At 31.8% G+C, this 13238-nt stretch overlaps 1 protein-coding gene and 1 pseudogene across 1 annotated transcript; both read right to left on the reverse strand.

The window, feature by feature from the left end:
• Nucleotides 1-1747: 1747 nt before the first annotated feature.
• On the reverse strand, nt 1748-6179 carry LOC143600707 (cytochrome b5 pseudogene; annotated as a pseudogene).
• A 39-nt stretch (nt 6180-6218) lies between these two features.
• LOC143600703 (pollen-specific protein SF21-like) lies at nt 6219-10994 on the reverse strand. Its single transcript, XM_077078319.1, has 11 exons — nt 10937-10994; nt 10361-10462; nt 10156-10253; nt 8836-8924; nt 8681-8741; nt 8167-8267; nt 8023-8086; nt 7894-7950; nt 7337-7392; nt 7044-7179; nt 6219-6471 (listed from the first exon to the last, which is right to left on the reverse strand). The coding sequence occupies exons 1-11, from the start codon at nt 10992-10994 to the stop codon at nt 6232-6234; spliced, it is 1062 nt and encodes a 353-aa protein (XP_076934434.1). The 3' UTR covers nt 6219-6231.
• Nucleotides 10995-13238: the final 2244 nt, after the last annotated feature.

Consider the following 13238-nt stretch of genomic DNA (forward strand, 5'->3'; position numbering starts at 1 on the left):
GACCTCTTAAATTTTAAGAGATGTCACTTTTGTTGCATACTTTACAAGTAACAATGCATAGGATTTTAGGAATGTAGGGATAATATAGTCTTTTCACATTCAAAAATAATTTACAATAATAGTTCTTCAACTTCAATAAAGTTTTGTTAATTTATTAAATATTTACACATTTTCCCCTCTTTCTAAACCAACTACCCCCAGGACTTTTTAAAGGCTATAACTTTTTTACACGTTCATATTTTTTCTAAAAAAATACACCATAAAAACGAGCATTTTATTCTCTTTAATTTGAGTATGGTATTGCTATAATTTATTAATTTTTAATAAAGTAGCATGTTACGTGATTACCAATTATTACCAGCAACGGGTCGGGCAAGTTTGGCTAATGGTATCGAAGCGAGTTAGGGTTAGAACAAGTTAATACAAAAAAAGGTTGTTCATGTCGGGATGGGTTTAGATTGAAAGGGGTCATGTCCAGGGGCAGTCCATTCTTTGGGCTGAACCGGGCCGCGGCCCCACTATCTTTTTCGTTTAGTAGTTTATTTTTATCAAAAAAATTCCAAAAAATTCCATTTATTAAGTCCAGCCCAACAATTTATTTGAGCCTGGCCCATCTATGTTATTTGAATCTGGCCCATTCATATTATTTGAGTCCGGGCCATCCACGAAAGGTTAAAAAATAAAGCCCAATACAAAAAATAAGCCCAGACTTTGTTGGATGTAATTTCCATCTTAATAGGACTGTCATGTGTACATGACCGGGTCGGACCTTTTGGGCCCGTGAGATTCATTAATATGTAATGAGTTTATGAGGTTGCCATTAGGGTTTTATTATATTTGGTAATGTCTTGGCTATCAAGTTAGGTTAGTATATATAAACCAAGTTATGGTTAGACATTAGAAACACACACAAGATGCCACCGAGTTAGGGTTCATCTAGAGAAACACGAAATACATGTAATAGGGGTTTTTGATTTATATTTCCTCTATATAATATTGAGAGTTATTCAATATTAGTTATTGCGTGTTTACGTTTTGGTGAGTTATATCAATTCGTCCTTGAGATTTGAGTCCGGTCCATCCATATTATTTGTGTAAGAACGGTAATTTGAATGATTGAATTTAAATTTAATGTATTGAATTGGTGTTTGAGTTGATTGATTAAATATAGTACGTTTTTATTGTTTGACCCGACAGACCCGAACCGGATTGCCGACCCGAAACATAAGAGTAGCGGAAAACAAAATTTTTTGGCTTTCGTGAATTTCGGCCCATCCATACTAAACGTTCAAGATCCATCACTGGTCATGTCAAAAAGGGCTTCGGGTTAAAATGTTTTCGGTCGGAACATGTCCGTCAAAATGGATTGGGTTAAAAAGTAGTTTATTTGAAATTACTGTACATTTTATCTTTGCTTCTTGATTGTCGCCACCTGTTGCACGCGTTCAAGCAACATTTACGCATATAACATTGTTTATACATCTTGGATTACTTGCGTATAAGCATTATGTGGCGCGCTTACTAGCACCGGTTACACGCCCGATGCCACGTTAAATGCATACCACTGTTGGGTTACGCACGTAACGTTGCGAGGTTACAAACGTACTAACACCGGTTGCGTTTGCGCACACACCGGTTGTGTTTACGCGTACACCGCTGCATCGCGCGGGCACCTGGCTAGTGTACAACAGCATAGTAGTTGAATACCATTTAATTCAAATAAACACACAATGAATATGCATATCACTTATACAACATAAAACCGATAACACCACCCAACATCGCTAAAGGAAGAAATAGCCCGACTGATTTCATTATAAAGCCTAACCATGTTGTTTTCTTCCATGATTATCTGTTGTTTGGCACGAGTTTGTGCTTTAGAAAGACCGTTAAATGGTGTTACAAGACCGGCCTCTCCTACATAATATTCATCTAACATTAATCTTGCAGCACTTCCATGTCCCGCATCCTCAAACTCTTCACTTGCATCCCTGCCTAGAACAATTTAAGTGCATATATGTTTAACGTGAATAAAAAAGATTAAAAGAACACGCATTAATTTAGCTAGTTTCTTTCGAGTTTCGATACAATACCTGCCACATCTAACAACACATTATCTCCACCCGGGTGATCAGTCAAGAATTTTGTAACATCATACACCTATATCAAACCAGTCTATATATATAAAGCATGAGTGAGTGATCTCTTAGTTTTTAAGAGGTATCAAATTTATCATTTTAAGTACAAATCATAATGCATAGGATGAAGACATTTTAGGGCAATTTTGTCTTTTAGCAAAATAATGTACGGTGGATTTTATATTATTAAAAAATAAATACAAGTTTAAACCAACTACCCCTACGATGTTTAAACATTTATAACTTTTTTCACACGTTAATATTAAAAAAAAACATTAAACCAATAAAATGAGTATTTTATTCTTTTTAATTGAGTATGATATTGCTATACTATTTTTCATTTTAAAAACTTAACGTGTTACGTGATTACCATTAAGGATCGAAAAAAGGGTCAGGCGGGTTCGGCCTAAAAGGTTAAGGTTGGAATGGGTCGATACATAAAAGGTTAATTTGGTTTGGGTCGGGTTTGGGTTCGGGTTAATGCGCATTGACACCTGATTGCGCGCGTACAGTCGTTGTGTGACGTGCTTACTAACACCGGTTAAGCTTCCAATGCTGTATTACGAGCATACTATAGTCGTGTTACGCGCGTACTATTGTGAAGTCATGCACATACAGAAACAGTAACACCGGTTACGCCTTCGATGCCATGTTTGCATGCATACCTCGACGCATCATGCGGGCACTCAGCTAGTTATTTTATAGTATAAAAGACAACTTTGGTGTCGCATGGGCCCTTATTTTTCTTATTTCATTTAAAATTGCATTTTATTGTCTCTTTGGTTATGTATTCCTTGTGACAAAAATGTTTGTGTTATTATTAATTTTTTTTGACATGTTAGAAAACTAGTTACGTTGAATCCAAAGGTGTTGTTCAGACGGGTAACACTGCATGATGGCTTAAGACTGGGTCTTTGGCCGGACAACGGGCTATGCATATATATATATATATATATATATATATATATATAGGGTTAGTATCAATTAGGAACTTCTAGTTTTATTGAGAACTTTAAGAACTCATTTTAACCAATTACATTATTTTAATCATTATTTACTTTTTATTTAGTTGATAGGTATTAATGTAAATTAATCATGTTCATAAGTCCCATTATTTTCAAATCTCCATAATTATCTGATTAACTTCCAATTTTCTCTCTATTGACTTATATTCTAATTTTTACATAAATATTGAGTTGTTATTTTTTTAGTGTTAGATTGTTCAGCCTAGAATTAATTATCATTAGAATGCAAAAAAAAAAAAAGAAAAAAGAAAAAAAATATTTTTATGGAATTGAAGATCAACATGAAAAGTATATTTTAGTTAATTAATATTTAATTTTTTATTTGTCGATTTTCTTTCCCATCATCAAAACTTTACCTTTTCTGTTTCTGGGGCTATGTACGAAGATTATTTTTGGGCTATTGTAAATTTAAATTATTTTTATTTACCAATATGTAATAGTTCTTTGCATTTGTAATCTTCCTTTCGTATATATGTATAAATTTATACATCAAATGTTTAAGTTAAATAATTACGTGTTCAAAATATTTTCTACATAATGTAACTGAAAAGTTTTATATATATGTAAAATTTACATATGTGCATGTGACCCATTTACGAACTGTATATAATATTTACATACATGTAATTTAGTTATTATTTGTACGTGTCTAATTGTGTACGTTGATCTATTTGTGTAATTGACCTATTTACACATGTTCAATTGGCATATTTACAAGTGACCTATTTATATATACATTTACATATATGTAAATTATCTATTTACATATACGTAAACGTATTAAGATATAATAATTATATATATATATATATATATATGTTTAGTATAAAAAACATGAGCATGTATGTACTTATATTATTTAGCATGTAATTTAAATTAAACATGTAAATTTGTTAACAGTGTCTAAAGTTTATAAAACAAACATTATTAGACAAGGATTAACTAAAAGTTTGATAATATTTTGTTCCTTAATATCAATATTATTTTCATTTTGCAACAATACACAAAAATATTTCAAAAAGGAAATTTTATTATCCAATGATAAATTCCAAAAAAGAAAAAAGAAAGAAAGAAAAAAAAAGAAAAAGCAACAAAGAGATCAGGTGCATATTATGAGTAAATAGGATTGAATTTTGGAGGTGATTATCGGAGTAGTTAAGATCAAAGGCTACCATTAGTTCTTAGAGTTCTTAAAAAAATAGAGTTTTTAAAGAATGCTAACCCTATATATATATATATATATATATGGTTAGGTTAGAATAAAAACCCACTTGAGTTGTGAAAATTCTAGAAACTCATTCTCAACCACATGTTTTTAATTAAAGATTAAATCTTGTGGTTCACAATTAAAGTTAATAAAAAATGTAAAAGTTTATTTACATTTTTTCTCTCCTGTAAACATATATAAAAATTACTTAAAAATGTAAAAAAAAATAGCAAAACATTTTTTTTATGTTTTCGATATTTTGTATTAAATGTAACAACATATGTTACATGTAACAAAAAAAAAACGATGTTACATAGGGTTTTCACGGGTTTTCTCAACTCAAGAGGGTTTTCAAACTATACTTCTCCTATATATATATATATATAGAAAAGGGTTCAAATAAAAATAAAGAGTTTCCTAGGAATGATAAGAACCAATAAATTTTTTGATATTTGGCATTAAAATATATGAAAAAAGAATAAATCTAGGAAACTGTCGGTTATAATGATGAAAGAGTAATTCTAGGGAACTATGTCGTTTTTGGTAATTTTAAATATCAACAATTCATTAACATGATACAATGGTTATGATTTATTCTTACTCTTTCTAGAAAACTATCTCTTTTTATTTTAACCCACCCCTATATATATATATATATATATATATATATTATGCGTATATAAACATATATGAACATACATTCTACCAAATATTTATAAACAAAAATGAAGGAACATTTTACAGTAAATACTATTTTCTACGTGCGTATAATCGTATACTTTATCTACATTTCCATGTAAATTTTTGTTTTAAACCAAGTTATGTGTAATAATATATAAGTTATTGATGCATAAACGCACAATCCGTCACAGCTTCTTCAAAGTTTATGATGCAAGAGCACCTGATCCGGTTGGATCCGACCCAACCCAATTGGCGACCCACGTAAATGTATGAAGATTGGGGAACAAGTCACAGGAAGATAGTATAGTTTTATTTGAAATTTGAAATGATTAATTTTTGGATGGCTTTTATTTGTTTCATTTTTATGTGTAACCAACTCTACTATTTAAAAAATGTCTAGGTTGATAAGAAGAGATAGTTGATTATATTTTGATTACAAAATGAAGCTTTCGGTCCGGCTTATTTGAATAAAAACCAATTTCATTCTTAAGCCGTTTGAGTATTACCGTGAATTCGATATTACTTCATATTTTACTATCTTTTTCCTCTGACTACCTTATAACAAGTTGGTTCTATGCTTTCTATCTTATCTAAAATCTACAATTATTTTTTGATATGTAGCTAATAAACCCAAGTAAAAATAGCTAACAAATAATCCTTACTTTTATAATAGACATCGATATATCATTTTAGCGCGGTGGCAATATAATAATTTTCGAATGAAGTTACATGATTAAATATTAAATACTAGCTTTTAGCCCTCATATCACGTTAAATGCATTATATTTTCAAAAAATCTATCATGCATTGCAATAGAATATTGGCCGGTGTTGGTTCTATTCTTTACGATATAATATCTCGAATACAAAATCCAATAACATAAAAAAGGTATGGAAAACCGCTAATGAGCCAAAATAAAAAATTCAGAATCTACCGAAATGCCTAAAATACCCTTCATCCTTGTGAACCCCAACAATCAATAACTATCAACATTTTGCAACTATTGCATTTGGGAAGACATGATTATAAATTCATTTTCAAAAATTATAAGGTCTAATATTCCTAAGACTAATTAAATCACATCTCATGTTCCTACGTATATCCACACATATAAACCGGCATTCCCATGTCTATACTTGTATTTATTTTGGATGACAGACAGACAGACAGAAAGAAATTGTTAGCTCTCGTGGGCACGATGTTGAGGAGGAGATGCACGTAATTTTATCGGTCTAAGTTTCAAGCCCATTTTTTCAGGGTAAAGAAGCTCAGGATCGATGCAAGACGGGCCAAGTGGGCTCCTCGGGCTATTACTATACCGACATGGTCTATACAATCCAAACCCCTTTAAAAAATATTCAAGGGGAATCAACATTGCATGAGGTTGTTCTTGTGTCACCATTGATCCACATGCATGTACCTTCATGAACATATCATTAAAGACGATAATAGTACAAGAATTATTTACATGGATGGTTCTTGTAGTTTGACCAAGATGATTATAACTTTGTATTTTATTTATTTAATGTTAATGGGCATTTTGGGCATTTCACCTGCACTTAACATAACAACTTAACGTCCATCGGGACCATTTGTGCTGCATTTTGGCGAGCAGTTGGTCTAAAGTTTTAATGCGACCAAACCACAAGGACCATTTTTGTAATTATTTCTAATATCAAGAATAAATTACACGGATGGTCCATGCGATATACATGAATTATGGTTTTGGTCCATTTGTTTAAAAAATTACACCTTTAAAACCAGTACTTTGTGGAGAAAAGTTGGTCCCTAGGGTGGATATTAGTTAACAACAGTATCAAATATTTTAAATGACTAAAATACCCATAACAAGAAATATTAAATATAAGATGGGCCCATTTATATAATGTTAAAAGAACAAATGCATATGTGATCATTTTATATTTTATATAATGTTAAAGAAAATATATTAACTTAAAAGAGTTGTGATGAGTAAACATTAAACAAGCATACCTCAATTAAATTTGAACAAGTTTCACCCAATTTTTCAGTCATGTGTAATGCTTCATCATAAAATGGGGAACTATCGCCAACGAATATGATCGTTTTGCATTCTAAACTCTTTAATTTTTCAGTAATGCCAGGTCGCCTACTCATTCATAACATTTATAAAATAAAATCATATATTCTTTTATGTAATCTTGTTTTTCTGCATATATGATAGTCAGAATGACCCATTCATAAGTAAATAAGTCAAAAGAGCCACCTCTAGTTATAAATATCAGTCAACTCATGTGTACCTTTACCTATCAATTGCTTGAAGATATCGCGACACGTTAACACTATCTCTCTCATCCAGTAACTGTAAAAATAGAAATGACTCATATTTTATAAACAAGTCAATTAATATCTTAAGGACTTTTGGTTCTAAATAATCTAAGCTATGACATATCGGCAAATAACATTCCCAACTTCACACTTGGCTGGTAGTAGTCCCAATTAAAAGTGTATTTGTTTCTAACAGTCTGCAACTAACGGATGACTAACTCTGTTAATCTGCTTTTGACGTGGCATGATTACATGGCATTTGTGTGTTTATTTATTGTCGGCCATGGCCACTTTCATTTGAACCCTAAAACACCAATCGATCTAGAGTGATCGTTGAGAGAGAATGACAATTGAGAGAGAATTAGGGCTTGTAATCGCGTGGGTAAAATAGATGGAGATGATTTTTTTGTTTAAATAATACTTAAAAGATCTTAATAATGAATAGCTAGGTTGGCCACGTCAGAAGCAGACCAACGGAGTTAGTCATCCGTTAGAGCTCACCGTTAGAAACAAATACACCCTTAGTACAACTAACCTTCCTGCATGCTACAACGATATCTGATTCCGGGACATCTACATTACCGCAAACTTCCTGATTTAAACCATATAAATTTTATGGTTAAAATTAGATAAAATAACAAAAAAAATATTAATACGAATATACCTTACTGAAGTATATGTGAATCAATAACTCCTTCACTAAGTCACGCATACCGTTGTAATATAGTGTTTTTGATATTATCTACAAACGAAAAATTAATTTCGGGTCACAATAAAACAACTTCTGTCGATTTGGGTTATAACTCATAAGTTATAACTAATCTTATTGTAGAACCATTCGTTCCAAGAAGGCGGTCTGCATAGAGGGGAAATAAGTATCAAACCGATAGCTCTTTCACTATACTTTATCTGGAAAAATAATGTTAAAGTTAAACATAAGGAAATCGTGTTATACTTTAAACGTGTTAAATATTGGCTAGAAGTCTCAAAAATGGGTAGGTCAGGTAACGTGTCAAAAACGAGTCATTTTTATTTGGATCGGGCTGGAATGGGTTGACCCTTGACCAGATCACTATTTGTCCAAATTTGTTAGTATGATTAGGATTATTATTATATTTTTATAATAATCTTTCGTTTTTTTGAAAAAAATATGCACTTGGGCGACTTTCGACGCGCTTGATAATTTTATTTAAAACTACTTTCTAATTTTACCTGTTTGGCAAATAAAGATAAAATATAACCCGAATTGACCCATTCAAAAAATCATGAGTTGTAGGTCAAAATTTCCAAACTTTAACGATGAAACTTAATAAAAGTAATACCGAAAATAGCGTAAGGATATAAGCACCCGCCATTGCTCCCATACACATTACTGAACCTAGCCTGCAAAACTCATAAAACTCAACACATTTAACTTGATTCTAAATTAAATAATCTTGTACCAATTCATTTATTTACTAAATGAATATATTTATACCTAAAATAGTTAAGGACCACAAGGATTTGATCACAAAGATCCTCTATAGAAGGCACGGGATTATCTATACCGATCGATTTAGCTCCTAACTGCAACAACTCGTGTGCAAGTCCGAGAAGATAACATTATGTTAAAACTAGGATATAGCCCATGTAATACACGGGTGGGTAAAATACAATAAAAAAATATACAAATAACATACCTTGTCATCTCAAAAGCATATTAAAATATATTTATTTGTCTAAAAATATGTTTAATTCAACATATTTTTATCTTATGGATTCATAATAATTAACATACCTTATGAAAGAATGATTTTGTTTTATAGTATAAATAGGTAGATTAAAATTAAATAGCTTATTAGGTGTAAATTATAATTTTAGAAAATTGTTGAGGTGGAATTCTATGTCAATAGCTAATTAAAGGCCATATGAAAACTATGTATTGTTTTAATATAGTAGTTAGATGTGAATAAGCATTATGTAAAATATAATGTGAGCAGGACACTGTAAGGGAGTGTTTGGATTTGCATTTTGGAATTTATTATATAGGGGTGAGATTCGGTACAAATAAAATTAACATAATAAGCAGACAAATAACTAGAATAATTACACTTTTGAACTAGAGTAATTATGTTATAAAACATATTATAATGTAATAATAAATACTATAGTTTAAAAGTTACAGTGTAATAATAATTAATTACTCTAATGTTAACATAATTACTCTACTTATTTATTTGTACACTTCTCACGATAAAAGTCATTTGTATTTGATCCGAACTATTATTATATATCCTGCTTTTTTTTTTGTGAGAAATTCTTCATAATAATCATCCATAAACTAAATAACTTTACTAAGAAAGCATTTTGGTTTGTAATAAAAATCACTATGGTATCGATTTCATGAGGAGCTAATCCAAGAGTTTGCAGACTAAGTTGGATAAGGGGGGCCCGGGACCATGATAGAAATGACCCAATATTAAAACGGGCATAACTTGGACTATGAGTGGAATTACAGGGCCCACAACCAATGGACGAAAACATTTAGACGAGGCGGATCACATGGTAAAGGAGGTTTGACCCCGCTGTCAGACCCAAATTCAAGCAATTTTGTCAACCAAGATTTTTACCCTTTTTCCGAATTTCAAAGACTTTAATTTCTATTTCACAACCGGGCTTTTTTCTACCGCCTGATATATTACAACTACTTATTAAATTTTTGATCATTTAACGTCTAATATTCGTTTCTAAACGCACGCCCAAGCACTCCCTAAGTGTTGGTGCTGCATAGTCTTGAACAAAAGTTGAGAAAACGGACCTCGTGACCTGGTGGACTAATGTGATAAACGCAGAAGTTGTGGAGTAACAAGGAAGCTGGTTCAGGAGAACCAAAGAGTCTTTGGAAACACGACATGTCTGCTTATCATTTGGACAAATATTAAGTTTTTTGCATATCTGATGCGCAAAATTATTAAAAAAAAGGCGGAACATTATGCTAAAAGATAAGACGTAGTGTTGGTTACGGTTTAAAGCTAAATCAGGATAGGTAATCAATGCTGGCTTTTGTTGATCTCCATACACAGTAACGGACACCGAACCGCAACCAGTCCGAATGATATGTTCCTAGATTAAAACTTATCAACAATGTATCAGAAACAAAAAAAATAAATAAATAAAAAAAAGGGTAAAGTGAGTTTGTGTCCGAATAATATGAAATTTATGCAAAATTTGTTCGATTTCAAATCAAACCGCACCTAAGCCAACCCTTAAAACATAGATTATTTGGGGAAGCTAAAATTCAACATAGATTAATATCTTAGATTATCAAATGATGATGAACTTGGATTAAAACAGTTATAGAATTTGTCTTTTCAAATGGCGAGGGATCAAATTCACACGTAAAAAAATATATATATTAAAAAAAATTAAAGTTTATCTTCCTAATGATTTAATATGACATTATTTGCCATGAACTTAATAAAATAACCAACATATACCCCTAATAATCATATTATTAATTTACAAGATTACATTTCTTTCACGATTATTTGGTTAAAAAACATAAAATTGAAAATGTGTAAGGAAAAAAAAAAAATTCTTCCCGCCAAAATGGATAGAAGGCAAGGTGACAGAAATGGAATGACCGGAATCTGGCATGGCCGGCTTTGGCTTCCGTGTCGGACGGAAGCCAAGAAAGCCTTCCTCTTATTTTTTTCTCTCTCTAAAACTTTGTATGATGCAATAAGTTTGTGACCAACCGTTTTTTGCTCCCATTTTCCCTCCATAATTTTGTGGATTCTTTATGATTATGATTAATTAACAAGTTAATTGCTTTGGATATCTTTAATCTGATTATTAACATGTTTTGTAAAAACTATATTGGTGGTGGAAATACGGGTTATTCGGTTTTTCAAATATACATGTTTATTTATGTAATGTCCAACCTTTTAAAAAAATTAATAATAAATAATAAATAAAGTAATGTTTAAGTAAACTTTGTTATTTAATTTCCGTAGAATAAACAATGAATTTAAAATGAGAGATGGTAGGCTTAAATGAATATGGACTTGACAATAAAACATGGACTTAGTAAATTAATGGGCCTAAGGTCCATAAGCTAAGGGTATAAGTACCCCTTAAACCTTTCCTAAAAACCCTAGATCTCATTATCCCATACCTTTTCATTTTTATCAACACACACACTCTCCCTACCTTGAAACCCGAGAACGAGATCCAAGTTGTTCTAGTGATTCTCGCCTCCAAACGACAAGGAGGATCAAGATCTAGCTAGTGTTAAGACTAAAACTCTAAACCAGATTTCGCTTAGAGGTACGTTTGTCGTATAAAGGTGGTGCTATTGATGTCGTTTCTCTATGGAAATTGGTAGAACCTTAGATCGGGGCTTAAGAGTTAATAAAAATATAAACTTGACGTAAAAATGTGAACTTTGAGAGTTGGATTCGTTTGGCTCGTTAGTTAAGTTTGATGCGTTCATAGATCTAACAAAATTTGGGGTAAAAGATTGGAACTTAAAACAAACCAAGTTGGGATTTTGGTTAATAATGATAAAGGAAGTAATAATAATAATAATAATAATAATAATAATAATAATAATAATAATAATAATAATAAGGAAGCAGGTAGCTACAGTTACAGCCAGTTACAGCCTCACACACTCCCATTTCCATCAGAAACAACATTTAAGGAAGTGAGTTGATAATAATATCAACCAGCTGCTACAACAACATGGTTAGAGCATTGGAGTGTGAGGTGGGGGAGCTAGGTTTGAGTCCCTGCTCTCGCAACATTTTTTCGCATGAAACTGGAAGTAAACCAGCTCATGCGAAGCGAACCAGGTCATGCGAAGCGAACCAGGGAGTTCATGCGATGCGAATTGAGCCATGCGATGTGAACTGGGCCATTCCTAGTTAATCCAAGATAATCCAAAAAAATAAACCAAACCAACAAACCTCGTCACCTCCATATGACCCGATATGTTTTTAAGATAAATAATCCGTTAAAGGAAAGAAATATATATATACACACACACACCCACACACACATAATAATGTGTTAAAGGAAAGAAGTATATTATTAATAAAAGAGATATATATATATATATATATATATATAAATATATTGTTGGGGCTCGGATTTTCAGTATCCTTAGCAAACATTATATTCAAAACAAATCTAGGATGCGGTATCCTCCAAGGTAACAGGTATCCTAATTATGTTTTATAATTAACACGTTGTCTATTACTTTATGTTTTGGTCAAAAATTGACAAACGTGATTTTACAACCAAATTAGTGAATGGGACTTGGTGCTTGCACAAAGTGAGTGTAAAACTGGCTAGAACACCGAGATTTGTTGTGAGGAAAAACACGTTATCCTTAGGATAACAAGAAAAAACCCCGGGTGGTGAAAACTATCACCACCGATTTATTAATAACAAAAAGTAGTTATAAGTGCGGAGCTAAAACTCGATCGTGATTACAGAGAATGCGAGTACTAGTAAGTCTCGTGTGTCTAGTGTGTGTTTTTGATCGAAGCTTATTGCTCTATTTATACAAAAGCAAAGCTAACAAACTTCCTATAATTATGGAAATGATTGACTAAGTATTAATTAGCCGTTCCTGAAATTCCTCAATTAAACACGTTTTCCTTATCGGCCACGTCCTATTAACAGCAAGTCCGAATCTTCAGACAATCTTGATAAATCCTTTGACTTGGTAAACAAGGAAAGACGACAAACAATTAAAGTTATACAATATATTTAGGATATTTGTTACCTCGGAGGATACCATATCTTGAAGTTATCCTGAACATATTGCTTGCTGAGGATACTGAAAATCCGAGCCCTAACAATTGTCCCCAAATTTAACAGCTGTTGATACGG

This window comes from Bidens hawaiensis, unplaced genomic scaffold (genome assembly GCF_021521415.1).
Source record: "Bidens hawaiensis isolate Kalapana, Puna unplaced genomic scaffold, B.hawaiensis_p1.1 tig00054804_1, whole genome shotgun sequence".
In the NCBI taxonomy this organism is placed as follows: domain Eukaryota; kingdom Viridiplantae; phylum Streptophyta; class Magnoliopsida; order Asterales; family Asteraceae; genus Bidens; species Bidens hawaiensis.